Genomic DNA, 17,406 nt, shown 5'->3' with positions numbered 1-17,406 from the left:
GATTAATGTAAACCAAAACCAAAGCAGCAGCGGTGGAGAGTGGCAGAGTATCAGGCGGGCAGCAACAATTTCAGCATTGCCAAAAGGCTTACCGCAGGGTATATTAAATAGGCGGTAAGGCAGTCCGAGAGAGAGTCCCGCTACTCTGTTGGTATAAGCCAGATTTGAGTTTCCAATTGAGTTTCTCTCTGCGGCTTGTTGCTCGGTTCTAGCCAATTGTTAATGTTTATTGTTATTGTCGCTCTTGGGCCTGGGAATTTCCTATACCTACTGTTGTCGTTGTCCCTTGCCAACCTTGCAACAGAGTCGAAAGATGGAACACACTCGAATGCTCTATAGGAAAAACCGAGTAGAAAGAAGATAGCTTTATGCAAAGATCAGGGATATCCATCTGAAAATGTTCACCTCGAAAGAGTTATTCTTTAAGAAAAGATCAGCCCGTAGTCAGTCCAATTGTTCCCCACAAACGCACAAGAATTAATGAATAAACGAGTAGTAGGTGTATAAATTATGGATATATGTATGGATAATTGCAAAACTGTGCGCTCTACTTCATGGCACTGTGAGCATGCCCCACATTTGGTGAGGGCATAGCAAACGACCAATTTCTCGCTCGGATCTGTGGCCTCCTGCTCACTTCTTGGCCAGCCCCAAAAGCAGTCACCAATCACACACACACACACACACACACACTCACACACTAATATGTAGTACACTTACTCACACACTCGCAGGGAAATCAAACAGAAATTTAAATGATTTTCTCTGCACACTTTCGGATTAAACAAAAACTGTTTTGCTTTGATATTCTAGCAGGCAGGCAGGCAGGCCACTGAATATATACATTTTAATTTATTCACAATTTTATGGAAAACGAAATTCGGCAGCAAAACCGAATACTCATAGATACATATGTATGCATTCCCCCGAGTTGTTTTACTTTAATGTAATTAATGATTTTAATAAAGCGACCACTACAGAGAGACTGCAGTCACTTTTTGGTCAATTTTCCTGTTGATTTATTTAGAAAATTTGATTTATGTATCTTAATTCTGGTCTTTTTACGTCGTTTGGTTGAATCTTATACAGTCTGCACCTAATAAATTTGCATTTGCCAAGCACACGAGCCAGCAGAATAATGAAGAAAGAAATGTCACAGAAATAATCCAAAAAGAAGGAATTCTGAATAAATTGATGTATTCGTAGAGAAACAGCCGCAGAATAGATCTGTGCCCCGAAGAAGATGAATTTCCAAGAAATATTAAGCTTATCTCACAAAATTTTATATGGAATATAATGCATTAATTACTTCACCCGAATACAATAGACTACAGTGGCAAATCGTTTGTAGACTTTCAGTGGAATAATTTAATCAATAATTATTATCGGTAATTTCACGTCATTGCTTTACCATGAAAGTGATCATTTCTCCTCGATAATGTTTTATATTTTATGTTTTTTCTTGGTTTTATATTTATTCAACGATTTTTGAATGTATTTAATGGTATGGTATGGTATTAATTTTTTTAATTTTGTTTTGTTTTCACTTTGTTTTTTTGATAAATAAACATTTTGATAACATAATAAGACTAGTTTTGAAAATGTTTGAGTTTATTTTGTTTGTTTTTATTCTCGGTGTAATTTTTTTTTATTTTTATTAATTTGTTTTAATTAAAAACGAAACCTTGTTTATATTTAATTTTAATATTCTTTAGTGTTGTTGTTGTTTTAATTGTTTTTTTTTGTTAACACTTTTTAGGATTTTCCCTGCGCCAAATGCCACTTTATGTTGCTGCTGCTGCTGATGTTGCTGTTGGGGCTGCTGCTATTGTTGCTGCTGCTTTTTATCGCTGAGGAAACGAACCGCAATGAAAACTACACGCGCACAACAAAAAACCCACACAGCTTTTCTTTTGCTTTTGCTTTTGCTGGTGGTGCTGCTACTGGGGCTATTACTGCTTCAACTGCCACTTGCCACTGGTGCTGCTGCTAGTGCTAGTGCTAGTGCTGCTGCTGCTTGGGGCTGCTTGGGTGTCGTGCGCCGTTTGGCAGTCGGTTGAGTACTGGCACGAGCCACTGTCAGCGAAGCCCCAAACGGCTCGTACGACCCCAACGAGCGACGGCACCGTCGACAGCGACAGCGACGGCGACGCCAGCAGCGAGAAAGTTTGCTTTTTGCATTGTTGCAGCGACGCTGACGGACGCCCTGCCTGTGTCTCTGTCTGTATATGTGTGCGTGTGCGTGTGCGTGTGTGGGGGTGGCTGTCAGGCATGTGTATGTTAGCTTTAACAGCGGACTGTTGATAAGCCTGCGATTCTGCTGCTGCTGCTGCTGTGCTGTAACCATGTTGCATGTCAGCCGCCTCTCTCGGTGCTCTCGCTCGCTTGCTCGCTCGTTTCGGCTTTCATGTTAAAACCAATTCGTTTGTCATTTGTTTAATGACACAAATATTTGTACAAAGTGTTTGCATTTATGTATGCCACGACCCAAGCGATGGATGCCAACCTGTACGGCAGCCCCGGCCCCTACGCCATTCCCGGCTCCTTGGCGGCATTTTCAATTTCCATTTTCTTGGCGGCGTCATGAAAGTTTACCCCCACCGCCACAAAAACAGAAAAAACTCGAGCCATCAATTTGATTGCCACTAATAGACTAATAATAATCCAAATAGTAATACTAATGATCATAATACGACTGAAGAGCGCTAGTTGTTGTTCTCTGCTTTTGTATGTGGATGTGGATGTGGCGGCCTTTCAGGCAAATTGAATTGCCTTCGATTTGGAGGGCTGTTGAATTAGGTTGAGCCAACAAGGACACTTTACTCTCTCCATGCTCAATAAAAAAATCGCAAACCCTTACCAAAATTGGACTCCTTCCATCCAGCTCCTCAACAAGCACAAACAACAAAATAAATAATTAAGTAGAAAACAGCCGACTACAAGATACCCTACACTATATCCTAGGCCCTATCCCACTAGAAATCAGTGAGAAAATCAATCAATAACAGCTCGAATCCTTTTGGATTATGAACGTATTTACAACTGAATCTAGCTCGCGTTTATACTCAGCACGAACTGAAAATACCCTTTGTGTAATACGAGAGTACCAGGTATAACAACTAAATAAGGAAGTGACACCGGAAACAGGCAGCAACGTCAGCGTCGGCAGCGACGCGTGGCGGAATGCGCAACGGAATGCGAGGAAAGGAGAAGAAGGCGACGGCGGCGGCAGCACGAGCGAGAAGCTTTGGGCTTGCAGAACAGGATAAAGTTGTTTGAAGGAGAAGGCGTTAACAGCAGCAGCCCACGGGCAAGGAATATCACTCAAAATTGAGTCGAACAAGAGGAAGAGAAAGAGAGAGCGAGTAGCACCATCCATCCATCCGTCCATCCTTCCTCTCTGGCATCGTTCTCTTTGTGTTGCGCTGGCCTGGCTCTCACTCGGTTACAAAGGCAACGACACCGGCCGGCTGAAACTAGTTAGAGCCCACCGCCAACAACCCTCAATTCTGGCCACATCTATGCTCGGCTCGGCTCTGCCCTCCTCCCATCCTGCCACACACTTTGCAGCTTAACCTATAAAAATTCCGCAACAACAACAACAGCAACAGCAGCAAAAGCAACAAATAGGAACAACACTTCGGATGAGAATAGTATGCCTGCTTTGCTCACGTCGCTCTTTCTCTCTTTTCTCTTTTGCAAAGTCTGGGCTCCTGTTACACACGCAAAGAAGTTCCCAACACACATGCACACGCAAGCAACACGCACACACACACACTGTTAGAGTGGTTCTGTTACGAAGCGAAGCTGTTGCTGTTGCCATTGCTGTTGCTGCTGCTGCTGCTGCGCTATCGTCTCTGTCAGTGGCGTACATCGTACATTTGTTTGATTTTGTTGTGATTATGCGCGATGGCGACGCCAAAGCCAGCGCCAACGCCAGCGTCAGCGTAATCAGCGACCCATGGAGGGCATTCGGCACTCGCAACGGCAACGGCACCGGCAGAGCAGGGCCCCCGAATAGCAAATCCGAAGTTCTGATACACTTGATAGGAATGTGCATGTGGAATGTGATTCTCGGAGATTGTAAAGGAAGGGGTTCCTCATTTTCATATCTTATAACTTATAACGAAGAACCTACGATTCATTTTCCAACAGTCCTCGGAATTGGTTAACTTTTACAACAAATTGTAATCTTTCGTACTTAAGGCCTCTCAAATGTTGCCTATAAACAGGTCTTAGATGCCTTTTTATTTGCTATGGATTCAATTACAAACAAATTCGATCGTATAATCGATCTCTTTGGAAGACTTTAGCCGTAATCTTTGTACGGGTTAGTGTATCCTCTATATATATTTGTTGCCGTTGTTCTGCTGTTGCTTCGACGCTGTTTGGCCGTGTCGTAAAAACTCATTGCCAGTTTGGGGCGTCGCTCAACTGGAAATGTGGCCGGGCCCGGAGAGCCAGCGGCTGCTGCAGGTGTCTGTCTCTAACCAAGTCTACTAGTCATCATCTAGTATATACATACGCTTGTAGCCTATGTATAGGTATGTACATGAGTGTACATGAGATGTATACCCGTATGTAATTGCGTTGAGCATTTCTTTGTGATGCTTAATTAGCAGCTGGCAGCCTGTTTTCCACTTTTGAGGTTTACAAAATGACGTTCGGCGGGGCAGAAGCCTACAGAACTATAGCTAACAAAGTACATGTATTTTCCACACCACCACACAAAGCCCAAAAGACACAAAAAACACGAACAATATGTATATATGAGATAGTTGGTCCCGTTTCCTTTCATCCTTTTCTACAGATCAAGCTGCCCGATCTGATTGGGGTGGTAGCGTATGGTAAAGCCGTTAAAAGTGTGGGCCGGTATCTCCTTGGTGGGCGTAAACTCGGCCCGCTCGATGATGGACCGCGGACTGCCAAAGTTGAGGAGCCAGAACTTAAGCTCGTTGACCTTGGGCAGGGTGCCCTCCAGCTGGCCCTTGACCGTGCCCTCGTCGGTGTTCATCACCCAGCCGCGCACATGGTTCATTGTGGCCAGATCGCGCGTTTGTTTGCGCAAGCGGACGCCCTGCACTTTGCCGAAGATCTCAAAGCCGCAGGCGAAGATCTGGTCCGATGATCTCAGCATTATCGAAAATAACAATAAAGGATTTTGGGAGTACTCGTAGTTTTGTTGTTGTTTGAACTGAACAATTTTCGATTAGTTTTGGAGTTTGTCGGGGACGATGAGTACTGGAGCGAGGCACCCTGTACAGAATGGATTATTTTTTGAACAGTTTTTTGAAAAGGTTAACTATTAATCGAAATTAATCCATTTAAATCGATACTTTTCTTGGACTATCCGTAAACACCATTGCCGAGTGAAGGCAGTCCTGTCTTGGCATACCCTCTGCTGAAATGGCGGTGGAGGAGTCTCGCTAATGACATTGTATCTATTGTATACTCGTATCTATCGCATATCCCGTATCAACACGGGGGACCCATAAATCACATGCCACACACACGCACACACACACACTCTGCACAGTTCATCTCATGGCAATCCAATCAACTGGCAATGCCACAAAAGTTTTGCAACCACCGAAACAGGGGCAGTACACACACACACACACACACACACACACACACACACACACACACCCATTCTGCCCCGCACCCACACTCATACCAGCACAGCAGCACCACCTATGGACAGCCGGCAATAACTAGCGAGAGATAAACAGACAACATTTGGCGCTAATGCAAACGCGCAGCGTCAGCGTCGACGTCAGCGCAAGGGACGATTCTAAGGCAAATCTTTAATATGATATTTATGGGCCAAGGCGAAGGAGCAGAAGGCCAGCAGAGCGAGAGAGAGAGAGAGAGAGGGAGAGAGAGTTAAAGGCGAGTGATAAATGACTACAGCTACATCTACGGACCACCACTCCAGCTGCTCCTCCCCCTACTCTAGCAACAGCAGAAGCTCAAACTCCAATTCCAAGTCCAATTCCAACTCCGACGTCGACGTCGACGTCAACGTTGCTCATTCAAATGTAACAGCACGAGCCTCAGTCACAGTCTCAGCTTCAGCCTCAGCCCGTTGTCGGTTCGCTTCGCTGTCGCTGTTGAGCCGAAGGTGAGCAGCTCCAAGGTGTACTAATCTGTAAGGTGGGGATTCCATTCCCGCTCTATCCTAGTGTCAAAGATTGTATACACGTTGCTAGCTTCCTTGTATCTTCGTAGATAGTTAAGTCTTAAAAATCGTGAGAGTGCACTGTAAAATGCCTCACCTTAGTAAAAATACACCTTGAGCAAACCAAATCAAACAAACCGAAACCAACACACGAGCACACACACAAATGAAAAAAAAACAACGTTGAAACGCTTCAAGGGATTTCGCACGGCTCAGTATTTTTGTTGCTGGTTTTTTTTCTTCTCTTTTTGCTGTTGTTGTGGTGGTGGCTGGCCCGAAACTGCGCTTCAATTGTGACAACAACACGCTCCAAGGCAGTGCAGTGCAGTGCAGAGAGAGAAAGAAAGAGAGCGAAAGCCGATAGAGAGGAGAGATCGGGCAGCTTAGCAGAGCAAAGGCGGCTGGCTTTAACCGTTTGAATGAAACTTTTGCCGGTGAGACAGATCTTTCTGATTACCGCTTAAGCTTTTCCGATGCTTTTTTACTGTCGGTAAACTTTTGTTATTCACACTATTTGCATCAGTACTCAAAAAAGAACAAAAATTGCTTTGCAGCTGGATAAAATAGATGGAAGAACTAAAGTGGTTTTCTAATTGATATTCAGCCTGAACCGATTATATAAAAGCTTTGTCGTTGGCAAAAGCTTTAGCAGTACCATCCTGGCGTTCAGTTTTAGGTGCTTCAGCTTCTGTTTAGATCTACAATTACACAATTAAAGCTCCGTATATTTTCCTTAAATGAACCTCTTCCCAAAAATGCCAACAGAACGATGGGAAATCAAAATGAAAAGTATAGCACAGTACAGTTCCCTCTCAGGCCCAATAAAAGCATTTCTCCCATTCCCAATTTGAAAATGGAATTGAAATGCAAACTAAATACTAAAATTAGCTTTAAATAAGCAACAACAGCAGCAGCATGAACCAGGGAATACAGAAATCAAAGAGTAGCACAGAAAAAACAACGATAATTCAAACGCAAAATGTAAACACTTCACCCAGCGAGAAAGCTGAGAGAATACACATGTACATCCACAAATGCAAATGAAATGGGAATAATGAGACGAAGAAGAAGCACAAGCAGAAGCAAATGCAAGAAGTAGTGGAAATGAATGAAGTGGAGTGAAGTGGAGTGGAGTGTAGTGTAGAGTAGGGGGAGAGTATAGAGTGTGTGTATGTAGACTGCAGCTGACCGAACGGAACACCAACTGCAGGCTGGAAAGAGAGCAGGGAGGAGTGCAACTGGGACAGCGGTCTCGGCTCGGCTTGGCTCTAAATATCGCCACACTCATACATACATATACATATGTACGTACATACTTACATACTCACTCAGATCGGATTTGCTTACGCGGTGACACAATTCTAAATCCGTGCCTGTGCATTCATACATATGTATGTACTTACATATGTACGTACAGCTGTGGTCAAAATAATATATGTACACTAAAAACTATGATTTCTAGCATACAGATCAAGTTTACTTCTATAAAAAAACTCTGTCCTCTACCTATTTCGGAATGCATTTTGTTTCATACTATTGTTCTCCTTAATAATTTGATTTGTTTTCATTTCTTCAGGAGTCTACCTACTTGAAAACTTTTACTTTAAAGCTACATAGGTAGAATAATATTCTAGGTTCCATCTGATAAAGAAATTGCATGTTCGTTAAATTAAGAATGCCACTTTTAATGATTAAAATCTATTAAAATGACGGAAACTGTCTGTAGGGCCTGCATGTGTGTGTGTGTGCTATGGAATAACCGTGTCAAATATACGCTCTCGAGTATTACGATTTCATTACGATTCGAATTTCGGATCATAGAAAAATCCAATCTGCTGTACTCTGACGCTGTCCGTTGGTGACGCGCTCTCTGGGCTCTAGCTTATCTTTAATCCCCAACGAATCACTCTCATGTTTACTTACGGTTCCATCTGCATCTAATGCATTTTTACACGACCAAATAATGCCAGAACTCACCTGCAACGAGAGAGAGAGAGAGAGAGAGGAAGACATAGAGTGAGAGGGAATGATGATTAGCAGCAAATGCAGCGTAAATGCAATTCGAATGATAAATCAACGATCTAAAAATACAGCCAGCAACAACAAAAACAGCGTCAGCGGCCAAATAAGGCAAACAATTGCAAAAATCTGCATGTGGATGGCTGCCTGCCCCCGATGCCCGCAGTCGACTCTGACGTCGCAGTAGACGACGACGACGCACAGCAAAGCTAAAAATAATTCACGCTGTTCGCTTAGAAAATCCAAAATTAGCCGCGGCCGAGTTGCACAGTGGTCGGAGTTCACATCAAAAGCAGAGAGAAATCCAACCAAAGTCGAGAGCATTTCCAAAGTACAGTTTAGAAGAGAGACCTCGCTTGGTATGAAAAATATCTTAAATTTGTTTTGTTTATTTACAGCATATAAAAGATTTGACTTTTTTCGCGCACCCACTGTAGCTGGCGTCACCGTTGAGCGTGGACAGAGCCGTAAGCAGCGACGCCAACGCCAGCGCCAACGCCGATGCCGAGCGACAGCAGGTTGGCAGAAAGTCTGCCACTGATAACGGGAAATGGCATGCAATGCCAGCAACAGCAGCCACAATAAGGAGAGCCTCACCTCACTCTCGTGCCGGTACGTGGACCCTCTCTCACACTCACACACACTCTCTTTCTCTCACTCTCTCTCTCTCTCTCTCTCAGGCCGTGTGTGTCTTTCTTCAAGCTCTCTCACGCCAAAATAAACAAAACAAATGTAAAGTGCGCCTCCGCCTCTGCCTCGCCGTCTGGAAATGCTTGGTACAGCCACCAGACCGCCCAATCACCCCACCACACACCCCCCCTCGACCCACAACCTAGGGCAAGCCATGAAAATAAATATGTGGGCACAACAAAAATGAAAATTGTACGCGAAATGTGCCGCAAATGGCAGCAGATTTGCCATTAAAATTTACAAAGGTTCTCGCTCTCATCGTTAAGGCAGAGAGAGAGAGAGAGCGCCAACGCGTTGGGGCACAAGGTATATAAGGCCGATGGTAGGGCAGTGCAACAGGAGTGACCAAATGTTTTAATGTTCGAGCGAGCGAGAGTGGAGATTAAGCCTGGGACCTTACCTTTGCTTCAATATACTTTTGAGGGGGGAGGCTAGGATACGCAGACAGACCCAACTCCAGAGAGTCAGAGAGAGAGAGAGAGAGTAGGAGGCGAAGTAGAGGAAAGAAAAAGCAAATCAAAACAACAGAAAGAAAACAATCACAAATGCAGGCAAAACAAAAAAAAACCCTCTGCCTAACGGACTGACTAAGTGACTCGTTCTCTCTCTCCCTCTCTCTCACTCTCACTCACTCACTCTGTCAGTCTATGTGGACTGTTAAATAACAGCTGAAAATTAACAGTGAGTGTTTTTGGAACAAGCAATTAAAGCTGTAATCAAGCAATTAGAAGTACAATTACCAAAAAGTTGGAGCAAATTGTGTGTGTGAAAAGAAAAGAGGTGGAACGAAGCATTTTTAGGGAGAACTGCAGAGACGGAACCCCGCTCGACGTCTCTTCATAAATCTACTGCCACATTACCCATACGCAGCGTGTTGCAGCTGCAAACCAAACATTCCTGCGGCCACGGATCTGTTGTCAAGCGGCACTAAAAGTGTCGCATATGTTTTGTAAATTAATTAATATATCTTACACCCCATAAAGTGCAACACAACAAAAAGTGCCAGATAAATCATTAACAGTGACGGAAAAAATGTTAATTTTTTCATGCAAATAATTTACAAACATTGACAGTATATTATCATCTCTATTTTTTTTCATTTTTCAAGTGCTGCAGAAAAATATTCATATCATTATGGCTGAATGACAGTGGGCCAGTGATGCCGACAACACCAATTAGCCAAAAGTGTCGACCAAAACATGACAGCCTCCAAAATGCGGAAGAAGAGTAGTACGGAATAGAAATTGGAGAAAGGGACAGCAAATGCAAGCTATAATTAACTTAAAATATAGCAAATATTGACCACTAATTTTCCAAGCTATTAAATGTTAAAACATTTCCTGTTTTCTGGCTTTACATTACCAAATTCCCTGCTAATAAAAGTTCAAAAATCTACCAATGGCCGAGATTGGCTTAATTTTCTGGGCTTTTCTTTGGGTAGTTTAAAATGTTAGAGAGACTTTTAGGCACAACTTTGATCAAGAATCATCATTCTTATGGGAGATATTGGTAAAGGAAAACATGACTAGACAAATAACACAAAAAAAAAAGGGAGCTTATTGCTTATTTTAACAGGGTTTTCAGATCAAAGTTGATGAAATTAAATTAGTGAATTTTCAATAAATTTAGAAAATAATATCTATTATAATCCGTTTTTATTGGCTTTTAATTTTATTGTTTGCCCATTTCGAATGGAAAAACAGAAAAAGTAAATTCATTTTATGGCAAATCAAAACTTGTACATATTTTTTTTTTAAATATTTTAGCCACGCCTACTAAAACATTGACTATAGCCGCTCACTTTAATATGCCATTTCTGGTTCCGTCTGGTTCGGGTTTTTTTTATTGGTTTTGTTGTTGTTGTATCTTTCATTTTGACGGCAACGATTTGCAATCAACTTAATTGAATTCTGTTTGAATGCAACGACAAAGACATGGAGAGAACGGGAACGGGAAGGAGGGCTGTCACGCCTTGCAATTGTCTTAGCTGCCTTGTCGTCAAGTGGATTTTATATCCGAGAACTGTAGCTGTGCAACGAGCCCAACGATACCCTTTGGTAAGCCAGAGGAATGATGTGAATATGAAATTTACTTTTCCCACTACTCCATTATAGTATTATGTATGTACATAGGTTTATATTCTCCAGATCAATCCTTTTTTCGAAGATAGCCATGGGAGCTCCCCTAGGAACACTAGATCTGCGAGGGTATCCCAAGCTTCGATCTTCGAAAAGTCGGCTCTGTTGCTGTTTTTGCTGTTGCCCGATATTCAATTAAGCAACATCGTCGCCATCGTCACTTTGGTGGCATTTAATCAAATGAAATTTGCACTCTATTTATTTATTTTGTTTAGTGTGAACTTTTGTTTGTTTATGTCAACGCACCAGCAACAGCCACAGCAGCAGCGGCACCAGTAAAATCAGTTAATTCAATCTGCGGAGAGGAAGCCTAATTCGGTGGCAGGGCGGCAGAAGGGTGCCACTGACGGTGTGGCAGTGCGGGCCAAGAATGGGGGCAATTAACAGAGACAGGCAGGAATAACTTAAAAACCCAGGCAGATGGCAGGGCATGCGCACTCTAGTCAAGAACTTTAAGCCATGCCACAAATCGTTGAAAGCTGGTGGCTGCAGAAGGGTCTGCACACGGTGCTCCGTAGGTGGACGAGAGGATGGCCTCGATGGCCGTAAATACCGTTAAGATGGTAACCCAAAACAGAAAACACCAGATAGTCCAGAGATAGTTGTCAAGCGGTTGGGGGTGGGGATATGTTTGTGCGGCATATGCCACACCAAAAGTGTGCAACATTTCGGGGGCTACTCCCTCTCCACCAGCTAATGTAGACAAATTTTTATCGCCTGCCAAAGTTTTGTGTTGCTAGAGTAGGGGTTGGTTCATCCCTTGGGTTGACAGCGAGAGAGGGAGAGAGAGGGAGAGGGAGCGGGTGTGTCTTGGCCAAAGAAGCTTGAAGCTAAATAGGCTCGTTTCACTGTCGTTAATAATAATAGTTATGATTATGATGATGCTGATGACGATGACAATGACGATGACGTTGATGATGACGGTAAGGGCTGATGGAGAAAGTGTTGATAAAACACGGGGGATAACAACGCGATTACAGGAAGGAGCGACGACTGCTGGCGACTCCAATGGGATTCTCAATCAAAAAATAGTAATTTAACAGAGCTGCTGATGACAGGGCAAACACGGGCTTGGATGATGGGGCTTTTATGGAGCAATGCATATGAGAAATCATAGTATCCATAGGATTTGCAGGGAGTCTGTATATCCTTTTCCGAAAGATTGATATCGGACTCTAAAGGAGTTTTAGAATTCATAGAATCTTCAAAATCTGTGGTAAATTTTTCCCACAAATTGTTGAAACAAATAGGGCATCCCTGCGCCCTCTACCAGCTCCGCCCTCTGCATGCCTTCTCTTCTGCTTCTCCTCCCTAATCAACAGCAAACAAAAGCCAAATCAAAAGAGAAACCGAAAGGATCCAGCGACAGGGGGAGCAAGAACAAGAGATTGGGCCGCCACCCATCGACCAAAGGGAGAGACCAGGGCTGCTTGGCTGCAGCCAGGCGAAGGGAGGGCTTTCGGTGGCTGCTTGGCCGAAAGAGAGAGTGCAGTGCAGCTAACAAGAAAAACGTCAACGGCGGCGCTGACGCTGACTCTGACGTTGCCGACGAGAGCGACAACACAGCAGCAGCAGCAGCAGCAGCAGGAACGTTGCGGGCGACTTCCAATTATTTTTTATATTTCTTCGCAACAACAAAAGGCACTGTGCAGCATGCCACGCAGGGGGAGTGGGGCTAGCTGTGGGGTTGATCCAAAAGTGGATTATGCGGCTGCCTCAAACTGAATTTTCCTCTTTTTTTTTTGTTGATGTTGCGTCGTTTTAGCTTTCGTTGCACATCTTGGTGGAGGGGTGGAGGGGTGGGCGCGGCGGCACTCAATAGAATGGCACAGTTTTTCAGTGGGAAAGGAGGGTGCAACGCGCCGCCCCTCCCCCCCCCTTGTGCAGCGGGGAATTCCCCCGATTTCCAATCGAACGGATGTTTAAATAAACACAAAATGCAGGGAATTCTTATTTGTACCTTAAGGTTCTTATCAACTTATTTTTTATTTTTTTGAAACAGAATACTTTCAGTTTATTTACAAATTGGAATGGAGGGAAATCAGTCGCACAGACACTACAAATATTCAAGTCGTCCGTTCCATGGTGCAAACAAAGCTTTTAAGCTTCGTTGAGTTTACACACAAAGAAATACAGGGGCACAGATATGGAGACGGGCACGGGCACGGGCACGGGAACGGGCACGGACATGCCATCACACATGTATAGGCACTCACTGTTATGTGTAGCGTCCCTGCTCACACCCACGCCGCCCCCTTTCGACAAACGGCGAAGCGACACCGGCGCCCCATTACAGACGCTTCAAAAGCAACCAACAACAACAGCAGCAGCGAATCAGCAGAAAGGTGCAGAATAGAAGGACCAGAGGAGAGTGAGAGAGCGGGCGAGCGAGCGAGTGGGAGAGAGAGAAAGAGCACAATACACACAGAACACGAGGGACAGTCAGTTGCTGGCCATATGCGACGACACTTGAGAGGGGAAAGACACAAAGCGTGCCAGGGCGGCTCTCGGGCTCGGGCTCGTCTCCCCCACACACTGCGTGCAGAAAGTTTGTATACACGATTTTCAATTTCCCAATAAATAAAGAAAATATTGCCTGCCTATAGAGTGTTATGTTTCATTAAAATTTGATTGCATTTGTTGTTGTCTTTGCTTTTCTTTTTGCAGCAGAAATTTGTTGGATTATTTATGGTAATGTTTTACAATTGAAACCATTTTTGGTAAAAATTCCTTCTTTTGATGTCTCGAACGAAAAATTGCTTTTATTTAAGTTTTGAATTCCTATTGAATTATTCCTCTCAAATCCCACGGCTGTCCAGTGACTTTTCTATTGCACTGTACGCACGCCAAGCGTCCCAATACTTAACGTTACATGAGCTCTCGCCCGCTCTTGCTCTCACTGCCTTTCGCTGCCTATATCTCCCTCTCCGGCTATCTCTGCCGCAGCCGCTGCCGCAGCCGCTGCCTCTGCCACTGCCTGTGCTGCTGCTGCTGCTGCGCTTTGCAGACAAATTTCTATAAATTATGCATTGTGTGTGTAAACACGACAAGTTGAATTGAAATTACGGATTTAAATGTGAACCAAAGATACATTTTACGGCTCTCAGGGCACTTGTGCGTGTGTGTGTGTGTGCTTGATATATACTTCTTTATGGGGCTTATTACGGCAGATACGTAACCTTTCGACATTTGGGTCTCCAAAAGGCTCAAGATTCTCCGACTCTCATCAGCACTTCTGGAGAAATCCTGTTGGATTGCCCTTTCGTTTAGGGGATACTTGACTCAATTATGGTTAATGGTTGCTATGATACGATGGCTAGACTTTTAACAAAAAAGAAGCACATACCCTTTAAATATAATACAAACTTCATCTGTGCATCATTTTCGATTCATAAAGAAGGAATACGCTGAATTTATGGTTGTATTTCCCTTCCGTTTCGTACACTAATCTCTTTCGTGTTCTGCGAGTACCCTGTAGTACAGTAAACAATCTCATAAATTTAATTGCTTAAAGCGAATTCTGCCGCCAATTGTCCAGCTCTGCCCCCCACCCGGGTATCCCCCGGCCAGCCTTCTCTGACTGTCTCCATTGTCACCTTTTGAACTTCCGGCGGCGGCGGCGGCGGCATCGACAGCGACGAGTCGCTCGCTTTCGAGTGTATGTATCACCCTGTCCGGTTTAGCAACAAGAAAAAAGTTCACTCAAACGTAAATTTGTTGTCCACATGTCGGGATGGACTTCATTGTCTCAGACCCCCCACATCCACAGACCCCTCCCCCCCGCACCATGCCACACGATTCATTTAACATTTATATACGTATTCGCAAACATTTCGTCAGCGACTGACATTGATGACGATGACGTTGCCCCTCCAGCGACCGATACCCACCTCCTCTTGTTGACTTTTGTTTTGTTGTGTCAAGTGTTGAAAACGTACAGTTTTTTTTCACAAAAGGTGGGCCTCCCGTCGGGGATCGTTCGAAGAGAAGGAGTACAAAATATCCATTACCTGAGCTGAAGATTTCTATGATTCGAAAGGAGAACATTACAGTCGAATTCGTCCGTAATTTAAATCATAATTTGTGTAATCTTTAAGAACTATCGTTCGCTTTGGGTTTTCTGGTTTATAGATCCTAGTCACTCAATCCCATTTATCAGTATGTCCTTATCTCTCGCTAGGACCATGTGGTAACCGAAATCCGCTTTTCTGACTCTCGACTCGCGATGGGCGGTCTGGCCAAAGGGGATTTGGATGGTATTGATGGGGCCAGAGGGTGTGCAGGGAAATGAATAAATGAGCATATATGCTCGCACTTACACCGACGCACACGCACACTGTTTCCGTGTATTTGTGCAGTTAATTTGCCATTTCCGCTCCAGTTCAGTAATGAAAAGTGTTTGTTTTTTCGCTCTCGCTCTCTCTCTCTCTCTCTGTTAATCTCTTTCGTCCGTTGCTGCCTGGGCACCCAATGGTCAAGAATTGTGTTCCATTGTGTTCCAGGATCTCAACGCTAAGCTGATTAAAAATCATGGCAAATATTACGCATACGTCGCGTATGCCAGGCAAAACGGATCAGCTCCATTTTGGGCTCCACAATGCATGAAGAAGCTCATTAAGAGTCCTCCCTCCCCCCCCTGAACCCCTACGACTACAGCTGGATGGATGGTACAGTGCAAACAGCATCTAATGAGGACTTTCAACAGTTTTATTTAGTTTTATAATTGAACAAAATGATGGGCAGAACAGGAAGAGGTGAGAGGAAAGCCCCCCGTATCCTAGACACCAGTTTTGTAACAAAAAACCAAGGAATTTCCCGACAAATATGACGCTTAATCATCGATATCTCTCGTTAGAGCAATCCACATTGATGGGCATCGCTGAAAGTTCACTTAATTAGTATTTTCTTCTATTGGTGACTCGAATTTCTCATTAACGGCCAAATCAATCGAGTATTTGCCTTTGGCTTTTGACACAATAACCGCACTTGTGTTCATTTTGCATATGAGTGCAATACTCCAATGCTCTGTGGTCCCCCCCTCCCACACACACAGCCTGTGACAAGAGCCTCATGCCGTGTAATCGATACACAAATTGAATGCAAGCCTGGGGTCGTGGCCTCGGACATGGCCGAGTCGTTCTGTTCGGGATGCAAATGGAAAACGGAGCAGGGTGGAACCCCCCTCCCCCACCACCTTATCCAAGGGTTAACCACTATTCTCATCAACGTCGAGTAATGGGCCAGCAATGTGAGGGAATCTGACGGCGAGAAGCGCTGATTGAAATTTCGGTAAACGTTTAAGCATCGATGCGACATGCTCTGGATTGAACGGCAGGCAGGTGGAAAGTGATTGACAAACGGGCAATTGTTCGTAATGATAATCATTAAATCCTTAAAATACGACAGAAACTGTACCCACATTCATTCTCTAGGATAGGATAAGGTTAGATCTGCCATTTGTGACTCTCAGACTTGTCTCTAATTGGGGAGGCTATCCAAAACAGTCAAGAGGATACACAGCAGAGTCCACGAGGCTAGCAAACGTCATGCACACGACATGTATTTTTATTAAATTATTTATTTATTAAATTATTTGGTCTTTGGATTCTCCAGCATTCTCTTTGCCCACTTGGGCAGCGTCGTTTGCCGAAGAATAAATCTCTCGCTGCCTTTTAAAGCGCTAAAGAGAGCAATCTTAGGATTGGTTTTCGCAAGGGAGGTTAGTAGGCGCATACAAAATAAAAGTAGGTACAGTCTATTCAAGTGTGTGTGTGTGTCTATGTGCTTTCCTTACTGGTGTGTGTCTGTGGGTACAACTTCAAAATGAGTTTATCGATTTTTAAAGGCAAAACCGAAAGAGCAACGCCAGCAACAGGGGGGGGGGGGGGGGGGGGGGGGGGGGGGGCAAGAACCAAGGAGCCAAGGTATCACAAAGGGGTCCACGGGGAGGAGGGGGGGATGTTCGCCTGGCTTGTCTTCAGAGCGTTCAGGTGCGGCAAGGAGGGGGAGACCTTGTTGATGATGTGTGGATGGATGGATGGATGGATGAAAAGGCCACGAAAAAAGTAAAGTAAATAAAGTAGCGACAGGAGAACAGTCTTCACGTCCCACCTTATACATAGTCCCCGCCTTTAACCAGCATCCTCTCAATTTTGTCCGCAAATAAAAGCGGACAAAAAAGAGAACGTTTATCAAACGATTATTACGAGTATTTAAGGGTTAAAAGTCTGCCTTTCAATCACAAGCCTAGCCCCCTCCTGCTTTTGGGATGTGTTACGCTTTTGTCTTGTTTATTATTTCTGTCCTGGCAACAACAACAAATACAAACAACAAAACGTAAAGCAATTAAAATGTTTCGAGACAATTGACAAAAAGCCA

General features: G+C 44.0%; 2 protein-coding genes across 2 annotated transcripts in view; both read right to left on the bottom strand.

The window, feature by feature from the left end:
• LOC6592597 (neurogenic protein mastermind) overlaps positions 1 to 17,406 on the bottom strand; it is a 45,242-nt gene that overhangs the window by 23,377 nt on the left and 4,459 nt on the right. The gene's annotated exons all lie outside the window — the stretch shown is intronic.
• On the bottom strand, positions 4,690 to 5,575 carry LOC6592599 (acylphosphatase-2). Its single transcript, XM_002018478.2, has one exon. The coding sequence runs from the start codon at positions 5,135 to 5,137 to the stop codon at positions 4,805 to 4,807; it is 333 nt and encodes a 110-aa protein (XP_002018514.1). The 5' UTR covers positions 5,138 to 5,575; the 3' UTR covers positions 4,690 to 4,804.

The sequence above is a fragment of the Drosophila persimilis genome, unplaced genomic scaffold (genome assembly GCF_003286085.1).
Source record: "Drosophila persimilis strain 14011-0111.01,24,50 unplaced genomic scaffold, DperRS2 tig00000002-arrow-pilon, whole genome shotgun sequence".
In the NCBI taxonomy this organism is placed as follows: Eukaryota; Metazoa; Arthropoda; class Insecta; order Diptera; family Drosophilidae; genus Drosophila; species Drosophila persimilis.
Note: the sequence above shows the minus strand (reverse complement) of the source record. Positions and strands in the feature narration are given on the sequence as shown.